The sequence below is a fragment of the Amphiura filiformis genome, chromosome 12 (genome assembly GCF_039555335.1).
Source record: "Amphiura filiformis chromosome 12, Afil_fr2py, whole genome shotgun sequence".
Lineage (NCBI taxonomy): Eukaryota > Metazoa > Echinodermata > Ophiuroidea > Amphilepidida > Amphiuridae > Amphiura > Amphiura filiformis.
In genome coordinates this window covers 67,238,990-67,259,465 of record NC_092639.1, presented here as the reverse complement: position 1 = coordinate 67,259,465, position 20,476 = coordinate 67,238,990, and the positions used below count along the sequence as shown (strand labels likewise).

At 37.1% G+C, this 20,476-nt stretch overlaps 1 protein-coding gene across 1 annotated transcript in view; it reads left to right on the top strand.

Moving 5' to 3' along the window:
• The window catches only part of LOC140167044 (mitochondrial potassium channel ATP-binding subunit-like), a 39,597-nt gene that overhangs the window by 6,071 nt on the left and 13,050 nt on the right, over positions 1 to 20,476 (top strand). The window contains exons 6-13 of the mRNA XM_072190523.1: positions 945 to 1,085; positions 2,757 to 2,940; positions 3,273 to 3,451; positions 6,001 to 6,120; positions 9,699 to 9,771; positions 16,118 to 16,251; positions 18,564 to 18,635; positions 19,404 to 19,519. Coding sequence (XP_072046624.1) covers positions 945 to 1,085; positions 2,757 to 2,940; positions 3,273 to 3,451; positions 6,001 to 6,120; positions 9,699 to 9,771; positions 16,118 to 16,251; positions 18,564 to 18,635; positions 19,404 to 19,519 — 1,019 coding nt within the window. The remainder of the gene's footprint in view (positions 1 to 944; positions 1,086 to 2,756; positions 2,941 to 3,272; positions 3,452 to 6,000; positions 6,121 to 9,698; positions 9,772 to 16,117; positions 16,252 to 18,563; positions 18,636 to 19,403; positions 19,520 to 20,476) is intronic.

Here is a 20,476-nt window from a genome sequence, read left to right as displayed (position 1 = left end):
GTGCAATTCGTCGGGTGCATCACATACTGGTCTATCTTGAATTTTTGACTTTTCTGAGAAAATTGGTATATAGTTCTTTTTTACGAAGCTCTTCTAATTCAACAAATTACAGACCTCAATTTTTCCTAAATATTTAGTTATAAAATATTAAATTTGAACTATCTATGACTTTTACAAAATACGGTTTTCACATACTGATCTATCTCGAAAAAACACGCATTTATAGAAAATCTCAATTGAAAATCTATATTAAGTTTACCTTTCTATAATTTAATTAGATTATGGATTTTCATGAATGTGGTTTTAAATTAAAGCATATACTTAACAGATTTATTTAAGTGGAATCTTTAATTATATTTACGTATGCAATATTGCTTAAAACTACACGTATGTGAAATAGTTAATTTCCCGATATCGTATTTAAAGTGCATTACATACTGGTCTATCTCGATAAGCTTGAGATAGACCAGTATGTGATGCGCTAAAGTCACGTCACCGTTCATGCGAACTCGAGATAGCCCACAAGATAGACCAGTATGTGATGCACTTTAAATACGATATAGGGAAATTAACTATTTCACATACAGAACTACAACTTTAGTGTAGTTTTAAGCAATATTGCATACGTAAATATAATTCAAGATTCCACTTAAATAAATCTTTTAAGTATATGATTTAATTTAAAACCACTTTCATGAAAATCCATAGTCTTATTAAATAATAGAAAAGTAAACTTAATACGAAGATTTTCAATTGCGATTTTCTCGAAATGCTTGTTTTTCGAGATAGACCAGTATGTGATGCGTCCGACGAATTGTACAACATTTATGCATGGCTAGTAATTTACTAACGGAGGCTCTGATTGGTTTTCACTATCTAGGAGTGTATGAATTCCTAATAATGCTGTTGTAAGAACAGTAATTGATTTCCACTTTATATTTCAGGCTGTTGGATCTGTTGTATCAATGTATCTTCTCTCACCCAAATTAACTGTGATTATGGTAGCCACTGTCCCAGGGATTGTGTTTGGTGGCGCTCTAATAGGCGCTTCTCTCAGGGGACTCTCACGGATGGTGCAACAACAGGTAAGGGGCAGCTTCAAAACTCAATTGCCGGTTGAATCATGTTCCATTGTTTAGAACAATTGAAACCAACTCCAACCGGGTGAAACTGGCGGGCAACCGGCCGTTGAGTTTTGAAGCCTACCCTAAGGAACCCTAAGGCATGGCAGGCCTAAGCTGTTCAAGCGTGATATTTTTGCTGTATTAATTTTTCGCAATTTTGATTTGTTTGGAGCATTTTGGAGGTTTCTTATATTTGCGATTACAAACAGTTACACATTAAAGCCTATGGGTTAAAATACTTTCACTGGCTTTTAAAGCCTTAATGTATGAATTCTGTCAAATTCAAATTTTGTTATTCTGTACCCAAAATGCTGAAATAATATTACAAATAACTGCCAGGAAGAGTTTCTGTCCATTTCAAGCTGAAATAACAAGGTAAAGTGGAAGAAACTCCACTGACTGTTTTGGTTGCTTAATATGGAGTTCTATGGGGACTTTTAGTCATGACTTTATGTCAAATTTGCTCTGTTGACCCTACAAACACAACAAATTTGGCTGATTCCATTTAGGTGTAAGTTGGGACATGTGTAAACATTACAAATATGCCTAAAAATCAGGTGTGACAAAAATTAACCAATTTCATATTATAAGATGGTACATTATGGCTTTAAATGCGAGGCTCTGAAATTAACCGCCAAAAGCGCGAAAATAAAAGCTTCATGGAAATTGGAAATAGGCCTACATCTTTTTAACCCCCTGAGAACTACTGTCTTTAATACAGGCGATGCAACTGTGTACACACACTGATGGCACGCTGAGCCACTCTCAACAGCTCCCAACTTGAGATGAGACACAGTATAGGTGGTGCTCTAATAGGTACTTTGGTGGGGATTTTTGCTTCAGTTTGCTTCATTTTCAGTTCAGTTTTATTTAGTATTCATTGAAAAAAACACATGGTGGGTGAAATGATGGATGAGGATAAAGGCTAGGCACAAGGTGCAGTTCCCTTGCCCTAAAATGATCAAAACCCATAGACATAAATAACTAGATGACGGACACCCTCTTGGATTTTGATGAGCTAGCTGGAGATATGGCCGCTTTACAATCATTATTTTCTGTCAAAATTATTCTGAAAAATGACGAAAATTTGCACTTTATTTCCATTATACTGTTATCTTGTGAAGTACCACATAGTTGTAGTATTGTCCAACATGTTAGGAAAATATTTCTGCTGATGATCCCATGTTGACTTTGGCTAAATAGGCTGTATTTTCGCTCAATAGGGTGACAATTCTTGTCACCATTTCGCCATTTTTATTTTCACAGACGACTTGACCTTTTGAAGTCATCTAGTAGGCTTTCTTACCAGTCGTTTTTGTTATCCTAAGTGAGTGTTTACTCAGAGGCCGTATGTCTCAATTTTGGCCCAGTGAAAATTATTTTTGTCTCACAAGAATTTGTAATGCTGTATTACAATTAGTGAATTTGGGGAATTACTGGGCCAAAATTGGGCCAATTTGGGAAGAAAATGTTTCATTTGGCGCACCTAATTTCCAGAGAGAGTAAACACTACAGTTTGCCCTTTGAAATGTGAAAATTCTTGCCACCAGCAGCTATCGTGATTTTTTTATAGGTTCCCATGTTTTTCTGATCATGTGGTGTCTTATCAGAATTCTACTCTTTTTAACACAGGTTGCTCTGGCATCATCTGTCGCTGATGAAGCTCTTGGTAACATTCGTACCGTGCGTGCCTTTGCTATGGAGGGGAAAGAAGAAGAACTCTACAATAAAGAGATTGAGAAATCCAAAACATTGAATGAAATGCTGGGTGTAGGGATAGGGGCATTCCAAGCCATAAGTAACCTTGCATTGAATGGTAAGTTGGGTGTAGGGATAGGAGCATTTCAAATCATAAGTAACCTAGCCTTGAATGGTATGGTTATATGGTTTGGGTAGATGATTTTTTACGATGGTGCAGTAGTAAATACTCATAATCGCGGGGTAGCTCCAACAGTGGCGTAACACAGACTTTTCCAGAGTGGGGGCATTGGGGGGAAGGTAACTTTCAGGGGTGGAAAAGTTAACGAAAATTGTCAAAAAAAGGCCTGCATTTACAATATCATGGAGACCAGCAGTCCAGCAGTGAATCATTTGCATATTCAAAAATATCTTAAAAGTCTTTCATGTTTGATTTCTTTCCTATATTAGGAATTGTTCTGGGTGTGATTTATTCTGGTGGCTACCTACTGGTCACCAATGAGATCCAGGCCGGTCAGTTGATGTCCTTCCTGGTAGCTTCTCAGGCCATACAGAGGTCATTGGCTAGTTTGTCCATCTTATTTGGGTCAGCAGTTAGAGGAATGAGTGCAGGGGCCAGAGTATTTGAGGTAAGTGGTAATGATATACCGGTCAGTTGATGTCCTTCCTGGTAGCTTCTCAGGCCATACAGAGGTCATTGGCTAGTTTGTCTATCTTATTTGGATCAGCAGTCAGAGGAATGAGTGCAGGGGCCAGAGTATTTGAGGTGAGTGGTAATGATATACCGGTCAGTTGATGTCCTTCCTGGTAGCTTCTCAGGCCATACAGAGGTCATTGGCTAGTTTGTCTATCTTATTTGGATCAGCAGTCAGAGGAATGAGTGCAGGGGCCAGAGTATTTGAGGTAAGTGGTAATGATATACCGGTCAGTTGATGTCCTTCCTGGTAGCTTCTCAGGCCATACAGAGGTCATTGGCTAGTTTGTCCATCTTATTTGGGTCAGCAGTTAGAGGAATGAGTGCAGGGGCCAGAGTATTTGAGGTAAGTGGTAATGATATACTGGTCAGTTGATGTCCTTCCTGGTAGCTTCTCAGGCCATACAGAGGTCATTGGCTAGTTTGTCTATCTTATTTGGATCAGCAGTCAGAGGAATGAGTGCAGGGGCCAGAGTATTTGAGGTAAGTGGTAATGATATACCGGTCAGTTGATGTCCTTCCTGGTAGCTTCTCAGGCCATACAGAGGTCATTGGCTAGTTTGTCTATCTTATTTGGATCAGCAGTCAGAGGAATGAGTGCAGGGGCCAGAGTATTTGAGGTGAGTGGTAATGATATACTGGTCAGTTGATGTCCTTTCTAGTAGCTTCTCGGGCCATTCAGAGGTCATTGGTGAGTTTGTCATCCTATTTGAGATGTATTCCAGAGTATTTGAAGTAAGGGATAATGATATAGAAATACATTTGCAGTACAGAAATAAATCAAATACTGGAACTTGCGTTTCGTTAACACAACGTTTCGTCCGAAACCATCATCAGGTGCCTTAATTAGGTTGATTGGTCACGTGAGTTCCAGTATTTGATTTATTTAAGTTCCATTATTTGATTTATTTCTGTACTTTTGATATACCAACTGGATGAATAATCTACACCAAGATACATTTGCAGTGTTCTTGCATGATGCCAATTACACAACATCAGTGGGACATCAAACATCCCTTATCCGACTGGACCTCTTTTATACAACATTGCTTAATCAATGCTACAGTCAATGCAGCTTTTTATCTTTCCTTTTTTATTTTTTTTGATCAGAGCTGGTCTCCACTATACTGAGAGCAGGTCTTTTATTTTATCCCTTGAGAAAGAAAAGTTTTGTCTTTTCGAAACATCAGGTTTTTAACTTATATATATTGTGTTCCTCCCCCATTGGATGTTGTGTCATATTTTCCCTGTTTTTTCTTTTATACAGATCTGTCTGTTATCAGGCCATGTGATCTTCATGTCTCTAATGACTTTCCTATTTCTATTCCTATGTAACTATTACATAAATTAAATGTTGTTAATGGTGCTTTGGGCAACATATTTTTGCTCTGACACCTTAATTGTTGTAATCTCATACCACATATAATTTCTGTTGTCAAGTAATAGACACATTCTAGTAGGTTTTTCTTAGAAAAATAAAAAATAAGAAACAATGTACCATGGGTGCCACAAAACCTAGCTACGATCTTGATCTCATATTACAGTCTGAATAGGAGATGGCATCTTGGTTTATCAATTGAATACCTCAGTGGAAGAAGGGCCCAACTCCACCAGTTAGTCCTAGCATTTTATTGCCAGCAGACAGTTCTTCCTTGTGTTTGAAAGAAGTTCTCAAAACCACTCTCTAAACAGTCTTCCTACACTTAATCATGGTTTCCATGGAAGAAAGGCCCAACTGCATGGAGTTAGGCCTTTCTTCACAACTATTCTGTCGGTCCGTGCCACGTCACTTCCGGTTGATGATGCGACTCACGGTCGAGTGAAAACAAGTCCCTGATTCGATTTTTGTTGATGATTTCTGTCTTTGGTGTTATGTAAATTTCGATCGCAAATAGTCAGTGGAATCAAACAACCGTTTCTAAGTCTTCAGAGTGGAAGAAACTTACTTGATTTACCGTTTATATACTGACAAACTTAAAATTAAATGGTCGAGTGTCGTTTTTTCCGGAATTGAATGTCACTCCAACAACATCGCTATGTAGCCTCCTTCACAGCCGGTTTCTGTTGTTCATAACAAACCGTGAGCCACATGCAGTTTGGGCCCGAGACTAGAGATAGCCTGGATGTTGGACCGACAAAATTGGGAATATTATGGAGATGGAGGTGGACCCTTCTTCCTCTTAGGTATTCAATTGTTATTTGTATTGTGCAGTTCATGTGTTTGTAACCATCTCTTCCCAGACATGGAGGTTCTTGCTCTACATGCTAGCCATAGGCTTCAACATAAAAAGTCCAAATTTTGAGATAGTTTCTCAAAATATCAAAAGCTATCTTAAAAACCACTGGACTAATACTAGGCTTGTTTGTACTAGGCTTGTTTAATGCATTCTTCATGCTGATTCTAAATATGGTCATGACATTTTGCAATTCTTAAATTTGTCAATTTTTAATTCTGAATTACCAGTTGTTATTTGTATTTTGCAGTACATGTGTTTACAGCCATCACTTCCCATACATGGAGGTATTAGTATTCCATATCACAGCCTTAATGCAAATGTGGAATTCAATGGAGTCACCTTTAGTTATCCTTCAAGACAAGAGCAGGTATGTTTTAATATTGCCAAGCCCATAATATAGTTTGATTAGCTTTTAATCAGTGGGTCTCATAGCATCACAGATTAATATCAATATATTCTATTTCAAGAATATCCTTGTGACATCTCACCAGAAACATCACAAATTATTCAAGTCCTAAACTTTGTCTACTTTCTTCAACACACCATACAGGCCAACTATATCACTCTTTATTTTAGCTTGGGTCTATTTTTCGGCTTAGTGGTAAAAACCTAACAATAGCTAACAATTCCCGCCAATTACAAGCTGATCAAACTCTAGAAAGGTTGTCTTTATGCACCAATGAGGTAGAATCAAGAGAGCACTGATTCCGCCATGTTTGTGTTTCTGACTCCTCCGTGTTTGTGTTGCACTCATGGAGGTAAAAATAGTGATGTTTTAATATTACCAAACCCATAATAAACACATCACAAGAAATAAGTCCCCCTCTCAACATTAAGTCATAACATCGTAAGGTTACATTTTGTACCAATAAAACTAACTTAGAAATAATTATATGACTGTTTGCCAATTGGTGTGTGAAAATGAAATATGTGACGTGTCATGTCAAAAGGAGACACTTTTGGGCAGGATCGTAAATGGAGAAATAGCCAAAAATCTGCCCCGGGGTGATTTTTTCCCACTTTGGGTTTGTTGCTTGAATTTGTGATGTTATTAATGTTAAAAATATTGTCTGATAGTTTCAGACCGAATATAACTGGCATCTTGTATTTTTAAGATATATTTCAAGGTAATTCCTACTCTCAACATTGTCAATAATATTTTTAAAGGCCGATATCTCAATTTCTAATTTTATAATACCATAACTTACGAACTCAATATCTTCGCTTAGGAATGTCCGATTTCTTTGGGGAAAACGGTGTTGTCAAGCAAAATAGCTCTATATTTAAGATACGTAAAAACCTCAAAATTGAGAACCTGCCCAAAAGTGTCTCCTTTTGACATGACACGTCACATATGTCCATGACTTGATGGCTGAATGAGCCCAAATGGAAGACAACTTTTCAAAAGTCACAAAGTAGGCCTATGCTTGTTACAAAAGTTGATTCATGGCTTGGTATTATTGGAAAAAACACAAGTGGTTGAGTGTGTGCAGTTTAAAACAGCTCACCAAGGGAACATTTACTCTATTGTGTAATCAATTCATGATCATTCAGCGATGCAAATCCCCCTTTTGGTTCAGAGCTCAGCACAGTGAGTTAAGGTGGCCAGCCCCATTGCTTGTCACAATGCACCTTGAGTTAACAAACATTTGGGCTCATTAAGCCATGAAGTCATGGAAATCTTTCATTTTCACATAACACTTAGTAAACAGTCATATAGCTATTAAGTTAGCTTTATTGGTACAACATTTTACCTTACGGTGTTATGACGAAATTTTGAGAGGGGGACTTATTTCTTGTGATGTGTTTAGAAAGGTTTTCTTCATGCACCAACGAGGTAGAATCAAGAGAGTACTGACTCCGCCATGTTTGTGTTTCACTCAATGAAGCAAAAGTAGTGTACTACCGGATAATATTGTTATGCGCCCGGCAATCTTTGATTCAAAGTGCGTTGTTTACGTGTGTTAAGCACAAACCTCTGTACACTTGAGCTTAAAGACACTTATTACATCATTTTGTTTCGGTGATGTAGGGCCTACACTATTCATATTAATTTGTTTCTAATGGCCCTCCATGAGCAACAAACCAATAATGGCAGATTTACCATGGCATTAGGGAACAACCCAAAAGTTCGACGAAGCCCTATAAACGAAAGTCCTTTCGTTAGAAGGCTTAACCCGTCCCCCTCCCTTCTAACGTAAGTTTTCAAATATCGAAAATTCCAACCCGGATTCATAGGATACAGGACCGTCGCTATGGGGATGTAGAGTAGTGCGACAATTCAATGATATTGATCATGTTTATGAAAAAAACAATATTCTATTTTATTTTAAAATATTTTTCTTCATACCTTTTTGGGGACGAAAATTATGACTTGCTGGATTTTCAAATAAAAAAGAATCAACGTTAGTGGTTACAGCTGATTAAAAAAATGAACTTACAAATTGCAGGTTGTGAGTACTGCACTCTATATTGATTTGAAATTATTTTGAAGCAACCAGTGTAAAATGTCAAATATCGTACTTCAGAAAATACTAAAATTTTAAAATTATATATTAAATCCTTAAAAAAACGATCAACTTTGACCGATGTTTTAACTACTTTTTTACAAACGTAATCGGATTTTTTTACCCTCTTCCTCCCTAACGAAAGGACTTTCATTTATAGGGCTTCATCGAACTTTTGGGTTGTTCCCTTACAGACAGGGCAAATTTGAGTTGGTACTCCTTGGGTATAATCTCTTAAGGGCTGGGGTATGAACGTTTGGACAGTATTTATTTTGGGACATTAGAACACATCAGACATATCGAATTGCATTCTGAATACGGAGAATGTCTTTCTGATATCAAATAATTTTGATTTTTTGAAATTCGCAATTTAATACACATTTATGGCAAATCATTAAAATTTATATTTTTGATATTTAACAGTACTCGGTAAACTTTATAAATCTGATGATTTATACTTAAAGAGTATGTAGGTGGGATGAAAAGTCGACGATCAATTGAAAATTTTGACTTTTAAAGTATTGAAGATATGGATTTTTTCCAAAACACCAAGAAAAATTAGGTCTTTTTGGGGAAAAAATCCATATCTTCAATATGAAATGTCAAAATTTTCAATTGACCGTGGGCTTTTCCTCCCAGCTACATACACTTTAAGAATATATCATTAGATTTATATAATTTACTTCGAGGACTGTTATATATCAAAAATGTGAAAAATATCAAATTTTTATAATTTGTCATAAAATTTGTATTATATTGTGATTTTCAAAAAATGACAAATATTTGATATCAGAAAGACATGCTTCGTATTTAGAATGCAATTCGATACTCGATAGGTCTGAGGTGCTCTAATGTCCCACAAAAAATACTGTCGAAACGCAATAAACGCTCATTCTAGATCCCTTAAGAGAAGATGTTACTTCTTTGCAAAAGTTGCTTACATCAAGTAAGAGAGCCTATGCGTATCCACAGAGTAAATGACAACATGTATCACAGAAAATTGTACCCATAATAGCTGTATTATCCTCTCTATAGAGTTTGTCATGCTTCACTGCATTTCGGATGCAATCGGGTCACATTATTGGCTCTTGAACCATCACATCGCACACTTTTGAATAAAGGATGGTGCAGATAATAGATTGGGATATTCCAGTTGCAATCCATACACCCGCTATGGAAGACATGACCTTAATCTCCTACACTGGGGGTGGCGGTATCAAATGGAGTCACTCATTCATTTAACCCTATTTGAAACTCACATGCTCTGTGTGGAACCTTAAGGTTATGTTTTCCATAGGGGGTATATTGATTTCAAATGGAATAACCCATTATGATATATATGTGTATATGTAATAAGAGATTTGTTGAAGTATCCAAAAAGCTTGAAGAAAAAGTCATATCTTTTCTAATTTGGCCTCTTTTACCTTTTGATTTTCAGAAAGTGCTAGAAAACTTCAGCATGAGTATACCTAAGGGTAAAGTAATGGCTGTATGTGGACCCTCAGGAGCAGGCAAGTAGTTTAATAGTTATATTGTTAAGTCTTTCTACGCAGATGTTGACAAGTTCCAAAAAAAAAATCAAAAATTTCAGAATTGTGAATTTTCTTTACCATATTTGGAACCAGTATGAAAAATGATTTACAATGAGTACAAACAAGCCTTGTATTTGTTCAGTGGTTCTTAAGATAGCTCTTGATATTTTGAGAAAATATATCAAAACTTGGACTTGAAGCCTCTATGGCCAGCATGCAGAGCATTAATTCACTTTCATACGCTCTTAGATAGCGTGAACCAACGCTCTGCAGGGTCTATTGTTCTATTGTTTCCGATTAGGCGCTGACATATTGGAAAATGTTGCCAATCAATATTCATGAGAGTGTACATTCAACGTCCAGTTTGCGAAATTGGGTGAGTTGTGTTTGGTAGGTGTGAAATACATCTGACTGGGCGTTTTAGTTACGTAACGAATAAAGGCATTGACATCATCGAATGGCTGCCCAGTGCTGTTATGTGTTTAGTTATTATAGGCCTAATAATTATTATTAAATGTATTCATCATTCCTTTCTTTTCCCTTCTCTGTACTTATTCTTTCCCAGGCCTACACTTTATCACTCCCTCGCTCTCATTGTCCCCTCTCACCCTCCCTCTCTCATTCCCATCATTTTCCTTATATTTCTATTTATCTACTTGTCTTTATTATATCTTTTTATTTCTCCTTCCTCCAGCCCTCTCTCATTCTCCATATCCCTCCTCCCCTCTTCCTCCTCCTCCCCTCCCAAGACTTCCCACAGAGGTGAATCTGCCCTCCCCAACCCCTCCCCTCTTTGGGTACGCCACTATTTCTATACCAATCTCCTTCTTAAAATAAAATAAAATGGAAATTTCTTAAAAACAACCTTTATAGGCCTATACTTATACTTACATGTATACGTATAGCGATTACCATTATAGTGTAATATAGATATATGGACCGGACATGGCAGCCTTCATACATTCTAATGTGTAATCGATCAGCAAGAGCATTCAATTTATTTAAATGAAACGCCTAACGTCAGGTGGGTGGTAAAGATGATTGCATCGACAGCTAAAGCCTCCTTATAGACTTCAGACCCACACAAGCACACATTTGGGATATGTGAGTACAATGGTACCACTTTACACATGACTACCCTTACACATGACTGTAGTGTGGTCACTTATTGATACTACGCCTGTTGTGTAGAGCGTTAATATGATGCCGGATCAGTGACCAATTTAATGGCGGAACCCTTTATTCAAACAATGGTACAACTTTTATGAATAGCCTGTCGCAACTTCTAATCGGCATCAAACGAACAAAAGATTATATAATCTATTGCGACTCTATTTCTATTTAAAAGCTCTTTTGGCGTGAACAATCAAAGCAATGGTTAGGAAAATCCAAACCATGCATTGATTGTGTATATTGTGCACTCCGCGTACTACGCGCAGTGCTTTCACACGCGTTCGCGTCACATAGGCTTGATTCATTATTGGGCGGGTAGATGCATATGGTCGAATCCAACGAAAAGTGTACACGGCATGTTCAGGGCCATAACTTAAAAGTATTAATCAATTGGCATTCGTTTTTGTATTGTGTTTATTAAGCTTTGATCATACGCTTGGCACGCCATATATAATAAGACCCCTTCTGTGAAAAACTTAGACACAGAGACCCCAAAACATGCTATTTTTACCCATTTTTTCAAAATATTTCTTAAAGTATTTTTAAAACATCTAAATCAGTTATGAAAAGAAGTCATTGGATTGAATCTAAATTGATTTCCTGAAAGGTGTGTATTCAAAGATTGGCTGTTCAATTCTTCACATATTTGTACATAATTATGAATTTGTTGTGATAATTTTTCGAGTGGTATTTTTTACATTACCTACTGAATACAATTTTCATAGCACTAGATATATCTTTAAAAATGGAAATCACTAATAAATGCATAATTGAAACAAGCTTTGATATGTCCAATACTGAAATGCATTGCATTCGGACATCTTTATTATTGTGTTTAGCTGCCAGAAATTCTAAATGGCACAAAGGTAGGTTTGGTAAAAATATGCATTACCTCCGAATACATGTTAAAAGCTGTGCCATTTCCACAAAGTGAGAGAATAGTAAACAATAGTTAAGCAATAGGTGCAGGGTAATACACTCTTTATTTCTACCAAGTTTCAATAACCTGCGTTTAAATATTTCTGAGATGTCAACAATAAAAGCAAGTATACGTAGGTAAATTTCGGTAACCGAATGTTACCTACGCATACACTTTGACATCATGACAGTATTGTGAAACACCGCCATTCATGTCAATGCCCATATTGGTACATAACGAAGGCCTGTATGTTTGCTATCAAATCATATGTCAATGAAAGTTGCGAATTCACATACATGCCCACCATGCAAAACTGAATACGGCTTAATTGGTGAAAATATGTACTGAAATAGACGACGGTCTGCTCATTTGAAAGAAAAATCAGATTCAAAGAAGATTAGAAGGGATAAATACTTGGATTTGTCAGCTGTCATGTGTGCTTCATTTTAAATGTTTGTCGACCTTCTGGTTTCTGAGTAATTTGTGTCCAAATTGATTTATTCGAAGGTAACTTTTGACGTTTTCGCTCAGGTTACCTACTGAATACCATGGAAAAACGACTGTTCTCATTGTCTAATGATCTAGACAACACATTGATGGACCCTGGTATAAAGCTAATTGTAGTTGCCCTCAAACGAAAGGCCACAAGGCGTAACTGACTCCAAGATGGACTTCACAAGTCTGCAATAACGGTTTTAAGCGATTTGTGTGCAATTAAGCAAATTAAAGTCACTTTAGTGCCTTTGTTTCTTACTTCAATCCTCTTTCAACCGCTGTGAACCGACATTATTAATACATGATAGGGTCTAAAGTATCAATAAACGCACATAAAGAAAATAATACATTCAAAGTGCTTTATAAAATGAAGTTTTGATTGCGATATCCACCAAAAGTCTAATTCTTACCTACAAATACTGAAATGTTACTTACGAATACATCATAATACATGACATGTGTAATGAAGTGTCCCTACCAATGGAAATTAATTGTCAAAAACTTTAAGCGGTACCCCAGGACACTATTATTACCCATATACGGATTCATTCAACAATTATTTATTATGTAAAATTGCTGATTAACTACTTGTATATCAAAATGAAGTGGTCAAAATCTTGCTAAAAGCATCAAAATTTTTTTTTTTTTTTTTTTATCATTTATTCATTTGGATTTATTATTTGAAAGAGATGTAAAAACTAGTATTTTATTAATTTATTATCATAATAGCAAAATTTAAACCTATAAACTCAATATAGATATTGTTAAATCGCTCATGTTACCTACTGAATACCGGGTTTCTTCACCTTTTCATTGTATAAAGCGTTAGGTGTATGCGTATAATTCCTAATATTCTTGAAAACATATATCATACTCGTTCTTATACAATGTGTAAATTGATTCATACTCATTTGATAAATAAAATACAGAAACTGACCTAAACTTCATTTTCAAAAATAAATAGCATAAATTGACTAAGATCATATTGATCGCGTTCTAAAAATAAAAACAAATATTTTCTGGTTGAGCTAGCATTTTCCTGACACCCTGTGGTCTAAAAAAAAAAAAAAAAGCGTTAATGGGAATATTCCATTTGTTTTAGGTTGATTAGTATTGCGATAGTGAAAGCATCCTAGTGGTATTCGTAGGTAACATTGGGTTTTGATATCACATTTACTATCACACGTCCTGGATTTATTTTTCAAGATTAGTAATGGCACTTTTGGTTCCTATAAGGCCAATATGTCATCAATCAATGGGCAAAAGGAAAAAATTGTGGAGACATTTTTATTTCGGACTTTTATTTTTGGCCCGTGAACACTTTTGGTTGGATTCGACCATATATTTGGTTCTGTTTCCAATATTTTTAGTGATAATTTTTTTATCAAAACAGCAAAAATCACTCGTTTTCTTCTTCTCGTGTATGAAATAGGTTAATGAACACATTACTTGTAATAATAATAATCTTTCTTTATTGAGGGTAATTCCACTTCAGTGTCAAGCACTGCTTTCCAAGCAGGCCCTCATACAATTATAAATACTGTAATACATATTGATACACAGTAAATTTACATATTACACACATGGTAAATCAATAACATAATAAATAGTATTGAACTCATATGGCAAAGATTATACAAAATACAAGCTAAAGTTAAAATGTCCTTATAAAAAGTACAATTTATAGGGAATAGAAATCCCAAATTGTTGCTCGAGAAATCTGGAGCTCGTGCATTAGACGCATTAACATCAGCGTGTGTGCATTATTTTGTCTTATTTATCTCCCAACAAGTAAAATGTGTTCATTAAAGCCATAATTTACGATCTTATAATATGAAATTGGTTAATTTTTTTTCAAACCTGATTTTTTTGCATATTTGTAATGTTTACACATATCCCAACTTGCACCTAAATGGAATCAGCCAAATTTGTTGTCTTTGTAGCTCAACAGAGCAAAGTTCGACATATTATCATAATTTAAAAATTATGATAATATGTCCTCCCATAGAACTGCATGTTAAATGGCCAAAATAACCAGTGGGGTTTCTTTCACTTTACCTTGTTATTTCAACTTAAAATGGACATCAACCCTTCCCGTCAGATATTACTAATATTAATTTAAACATTTTGAATAAAGAATAACAAAATTAAAATTTAACGGAAATCGTACATTAAGGCTTTAACCTATAATTGGTGTCATTGATAAAAGGAGATTTATAGTTACATAGGCCCCAAAAAGAAGAGATCTTTGAGTGTACAATATATAGATGAGTACCTTGATCACTGTGTTCACCCAATAAACCACAACAGGACAATTGGGGCAGCAACACTCTTTCATCATATTTTATCAATTGTATCAACTTTATTTTCCACAATCAAACAATCAAACAAACAGACAAATACTTATTAGATACATTATTACAAAAAAAGATTAAACAAAACAATTACGGAGGGAATGATCGAAATGCCAATAAGGCCAGAATTGCCCACCCCTTTTATAAGACAGAAAAAAAAGAAAAGCAAAATGAGAGACTATTACACAAGACACATAAAACTTAAAAACTTGCTCCAAGAATTAAATGCATGATGAGAAAAGATGCAATTTGTATTTTTTTGGAAAGTTTTTCACTGATTTATATTAGCGTCTTTAACATTTTCGTATAGGGAGTTCCACAGGATTGAGCCTGTGGTTCTGACTGCTTGATCAGTAAAAACCTTTTTATATCTTGTTTGATTATAATTGTTGCTGTTTCTTGTGTGATAGCTGTACATCAGAACGTTTTGTAAAGAAGTTATTAAATGGGTTTGATAATTGATAAAGACAGTATTTGTACATAAATACACCTAATTCTAAGTTGTAGGTATCAAATACGTTTAAAAAATCATATATATAGGAAGGTCCGGAGCTTCTGTGCTAGTTAATGCCAAACAAACGACCCCCAGATGCTAGGTTCTGACGGTCTGCATTAAAGATTCCACAATCATGCTGTCGATATACCACGATCAAACATTGTCAAAGATCTTTGTACCATCTATAGCCCGCATGTGAAATGCTCTTCATGTCTATATCCATGCTATCAGACCACAGGCCAACTTCAGCAAGGGGGTTAATAGCTATCTGGGTGCACACCTGTCAACACTCTCTACTCTATATATTTGCAAAAAAAGAGGTAAAAGGAAGAAAAAAGAGAAAGAGAAGAGGGAGAGAGAAAAGAGAGGGGAGAAAGAAAGAGAGGAGGGGGAAGAAGAAGAAAAGGAGCCCTGGTCACCATGGTTAGGAGAAGGGGGAAGCTTTTTCTAAAATGAACGAAACTTGTTTACATCCAACTTCATGTCTTTTGTTGCGTGTGCGCGTTATGCCGCATATTCCGCACAACGTCTATGCATACAACGTGATACATATATGGCATATGCATCAACACTCATGATGACGTGGAGTCGTCTACAGCCTACGGCCTGATAGACAACACCAAAAATCATGCGATTGTACAATCGGATTAAATGTGTCTACGAGCTAGACCACTCCCACTGACTAAGAATATATTATATTTACACATTTCATGATCCTTTCTTAGCTCACCAAGAAAGGTTGCTGAAGTTCTGTATACACACCTGCGCTCACACCATTTTCAGTATCACAGCATGATACGCTCATGTGATAAGGCAACACAATCAAAATGTTCTCATTCGGATGATTATGTAATAAACCAATCAGGTTCTGTTTTGTTTTTACTGTAGGCAAGTCAACAGTAGCAACCCTATTGGAGAGATTCTATGACATCCAAGGAGGCAGTATAACCATTGATGGTGTAGATATACGAGACTTGGACCCTGCCTGGCTCAGAGGGCGCTGTATTGGCTTCATAAGCCAAGTAAGTTTGGGATTTAAAAGTAGTTGCGTATACTGTTGTTTTACTCTCACTGTGTGCACTCTCAGAAATTGATTAATTAAAAGTGCTGTACTTTCTTAATTATTCACACAAGATATGTAAAAGTAACATTTTTGGAAAGGAAATTATTAGTCACAGGATCTAAATTTATCACATATTTTTGGCTAATAAAGTCATTTTTAGTCCAAAATTGCCTTTATTTGGTCAATAATGAAAAAATAAGGCCAGTCTAAAAAAAAAGATCGTTCTTGGAAAAGGGTTTCAGAAATATATCCAAGTGTCTTAGGAATACACTAACTTGTGTTAGGAATACACCCTAATGTCTCAGAAATACAGGCAAATGTAGGATTATGCACAAATGTGTAAGGAATACACCCAAAAATGTCTTACACATAGGAATTCACCCAAATGTGATGCGATCAAGTAAATTCAGTCGGAACTTGGAAATATTGATTTTGAGATATAGCCAAACAAAGGGAATATTAATTCCTTTTCAAGAGTACAGAAATAAATCAAATACTGGAACGTACGTTTCGTTAACACGACGTTTCGTCCGAAACATCGGACATCATGAGGTGACTGAATTAGGTCGATTGGTCACGTGAGAGATGGCGATCAATTCCCTTCAGTGCCTGGTCCCACGCGTGCGAGAGTTGAAAACGTAGTCCTCCTGTTCTGTTCAGCGATGGTCTTTCGACTCTCTCCCAAACGGCTTCGCGCACACCCCTTTCAAACCAGCGTTCCTCCTTATCCAGAATTCCGGATTAAAGGTATGTCCCGTGACTTTGTTGTGGGTGAAAACAGCCGAGTTCTGGGCTTCGTTAGAGCTAGGCCTGCGATGTTGGCCAATCCTAGCTCTAAGGGATTGTTTTGTTTCTCCAATATAAGAGTCCTTACAGTCCTTTTCCGCACATGAGATACCATAAACGATGTTGCTACGTTTATCCTTTGGAGGTTTGTCTTTGACCTTGACTAATTTGCTGCGGAGGGTGTTAGTGGGCTTAAAAGATGTGTTGATGCCAAAGGTCTTTAAGGTCTTCTTTAACCTCTCTGAAAGGCCAGCGACGTAAGGTATGGTAACGTGCGTCGAGTTGGTGATTTGATTCGTGTTCTGCGCACTTGCCAAGGTCTGATCTTTCTTTGTCTTAGCTTTCTGGAAAGCCCAGTTTGGGTAGCTGCAGGTGCTAAGAGATTTCTGGATGTGATTGAGTTCCTTAGCTTTGGTCCGTGTGAGTAGGCTTTCTGTAAACTGTGGAGGTTAGGCTGCCATCGGTATTGCGGTGAACCAAACAGTCCAGAAAAGGCAACTGATTATTCTCACACTCTTCCTGCGTAAACTTAGTGTTAGGATCAACGTTGTTGATGTACTTGAAGAACTGTTCAGATTCACTTTTGCTTATCACCACAAAGGTATCGTCCACGTATCTCAACCACAGCTTAGGGGGGTTGCCAGGGTACCTTTTCAGAACCTCTTGTTCAAATGCTTCCATATACAAGTTCACAACAATTGGACTGACACTTGAACCCATTGCACAACCAAATTGCTGAGTGTAAAATTTGCCATTGTGTGAGAAATACGTGGTTTTGAGACAAAGCGTGACTAATTCCACAATCTGTTCAACAGTAAGGTCAGTGCGATCGCTAAGATTGGAATCCTTTTCCAAATTGTCCCTTACAACTTGTATCGCGGCGTCCGGTGGTATAGATGTGAATAAAGCACTCACGTCGTAGGATGTTATTATTTCGCTATCATCCAGAGTAAGGTCCTTGATTTTATTCACAAAATCCTGGGTGTTTGTCAGGTGATGAGGCGATTGTCCCACGAGTGGCCCAATGATCTTAGCTCCGTGTTTTGCAAGTTCATACGTCACCGAACCAATACTGCTCACAATTGGTCTAACGGGAATAGGTTCCGCTTTGTGGATTTTTGGCAGGCCATAGAATTGATCGCCGTCTCTCACATGACCAATCAACCTAATTCAGTCACCTGATGATGTATGATGGTTTCGGACAAAACGTCATGTTAACTAAACGTAAGTTCCAGTATTTGATTTATTTCTGTACTCTTGATTTACCAACTGGATGAATAATCTACACCAAGATATTATTTCCTTTTGTTTCCTGTTGTTTTGGAAACTCTTGAAATGCTCATATATTTGGAACTGGTTATTCAGTTTCAATGGGGTTTTCTGCAAAATGCAGCTTTACTATCCTATAAAAAACTGAAAATTTAATATTTCCGAGTTCCAACGTACTTGATTGTATCACAAATGTCTGTTTTCTTGGTCTTCCAGGAGCCTGTCCTATTTGCAACATCAGTGAAAGAGAACATACGATATGGGAGACCTGATGCCACAGATCAAGAGGTAAAATGGGTGGTCAAATTATAAAAAGTGGCACCCCCAGGTGAGGGCTTGCCCCTCACACTTCCCCTCCCCCATCAGTCAAATAGAACATAAGGTGTGGGAGACCAGATGCCACTGATCAAGAGGTAAGAATAGGTGGTGAAATAGTAAACAGTGGCACCCCGGGTGAGGGCTTGCCCCCATCCCCTGTCAGTCAAGGGGTAAGATGGGTGGTCAAATTGTAAACAGTGGCACCCCAGGTGAGGGCTTACCCCCCTCCCCCATCAGTCAAAGAGAACATACGATATGGGATACCTGATGCCACTGATCAAGAGGTAAGAATAGGTAGTCAAATTATAAACAGTGGCACCCCCAGGTGAGGAGACTTGTCCTCACCTTTGGGTTCAAATTTCAAAATTTTGGGAAAATTATTAGATTTCCCCCCTTTAAATTTACTCTTTCCCCATGATCATGCACCACCAAAAAGTTTATTTTGCTGCCACTGATTATAAAATTGCAACCACTAGACCCGTTTGGGGGCGCACTTGTGAAAGCACTAACGTCACTCTCAACCTACAGTTGATACGGCTAAAACATTGATTGAGAGATAAAATTGCTGTGGATGAAATGTACACTGGTAATAGCAATTATGCTGACAACGGCAACTCAGACATTGCTGTAGATTGTGTTTGCCTTGCCTCCCACTTGTCTTAAAATGTTACCCATTGTCCAATGTGAATTATATATTAAGTTAATGAGATAAATGCCTTTTGTATGTTTTAATCATAGGTTATGGAGGCAGCTGCACTGGCTCATGCTCATGAGTTCATCGAAGACTTCCCCAACGGCTATAATACTGTACTCGGTGAGAGAGGAGTTACAATATCTGGTGGACAAAAACAAAGGTAATTACAGCTAATGACCTTTCATAAACATCAAAATGTCCACGAGAGTCACCACAGGCCTGCAAAAATACTACTGTGTGGGCTCAGCAATCCATACTACACTACGCAAAAAAAGTTTCTTTATGGTTAGGAAATGTACCCACTATCAAAATCTAGCGACTAATTTTGTACGTTTGATAAATAATCGCATGCGGATGATGGTCCTCGCATTTTGACACCTCAATCACTACTCTCGTCCTCCTGAGAAAAGATATGAATGTTTAAGTAACACGAGGTCGAAAAATGAAAATTGCAAAAAGGCCTATTCAAGTTTTCAGCACAAAAGAACACCAAAAACAACAAACATGTAGATAAAATTTTTTGTTTAATTGCTGAGCACATTTCAGGCATCATAGTCACACTGCCGCTTCCAACTTCACTTGAGATTAATCTCTTTCTTTACCAGTCTTTCAATACTTTGTGTGTCCACCGTTGGCTTCCCTTCCAGCAGCCACGCGGTGTCTCATGCTCCTAATGAGGCGTCGAATGTTACCTTGCTTAACCCCGTTCCACTTTCGTTGATAACGATGCGACACAATCCCACCAGAGTTGTATCTGCCTTTATCTTGTTGTTGACTCGTCCCAAAGGTTCACCAAGGGGTTAAGATCAGGGCTTCTGGAGGGCGACTCAAGTGTCTCAATTCCTTCTGCTTCCAGGAATGCAGCTGTAATCATGACCTGTTTTGAATCCCTTTTCCAAATCCATCTCTCAAAACGTAAATGTCTTAGTACCCACTCACCTTTGTCTTTGATCATTCATCTGCACAATAAGCAAAAGATTATCCAACATGCATCAATTAAAATACTTTAAATTAAAATTGAAAAGGCGGGAATAATGAAACGGTCTTGGATCAGTGAATCAGCTCTAAAACCATTGAATAGGCTTCTTTGCAATTTTCATTTTCGACCTCGTGTTAC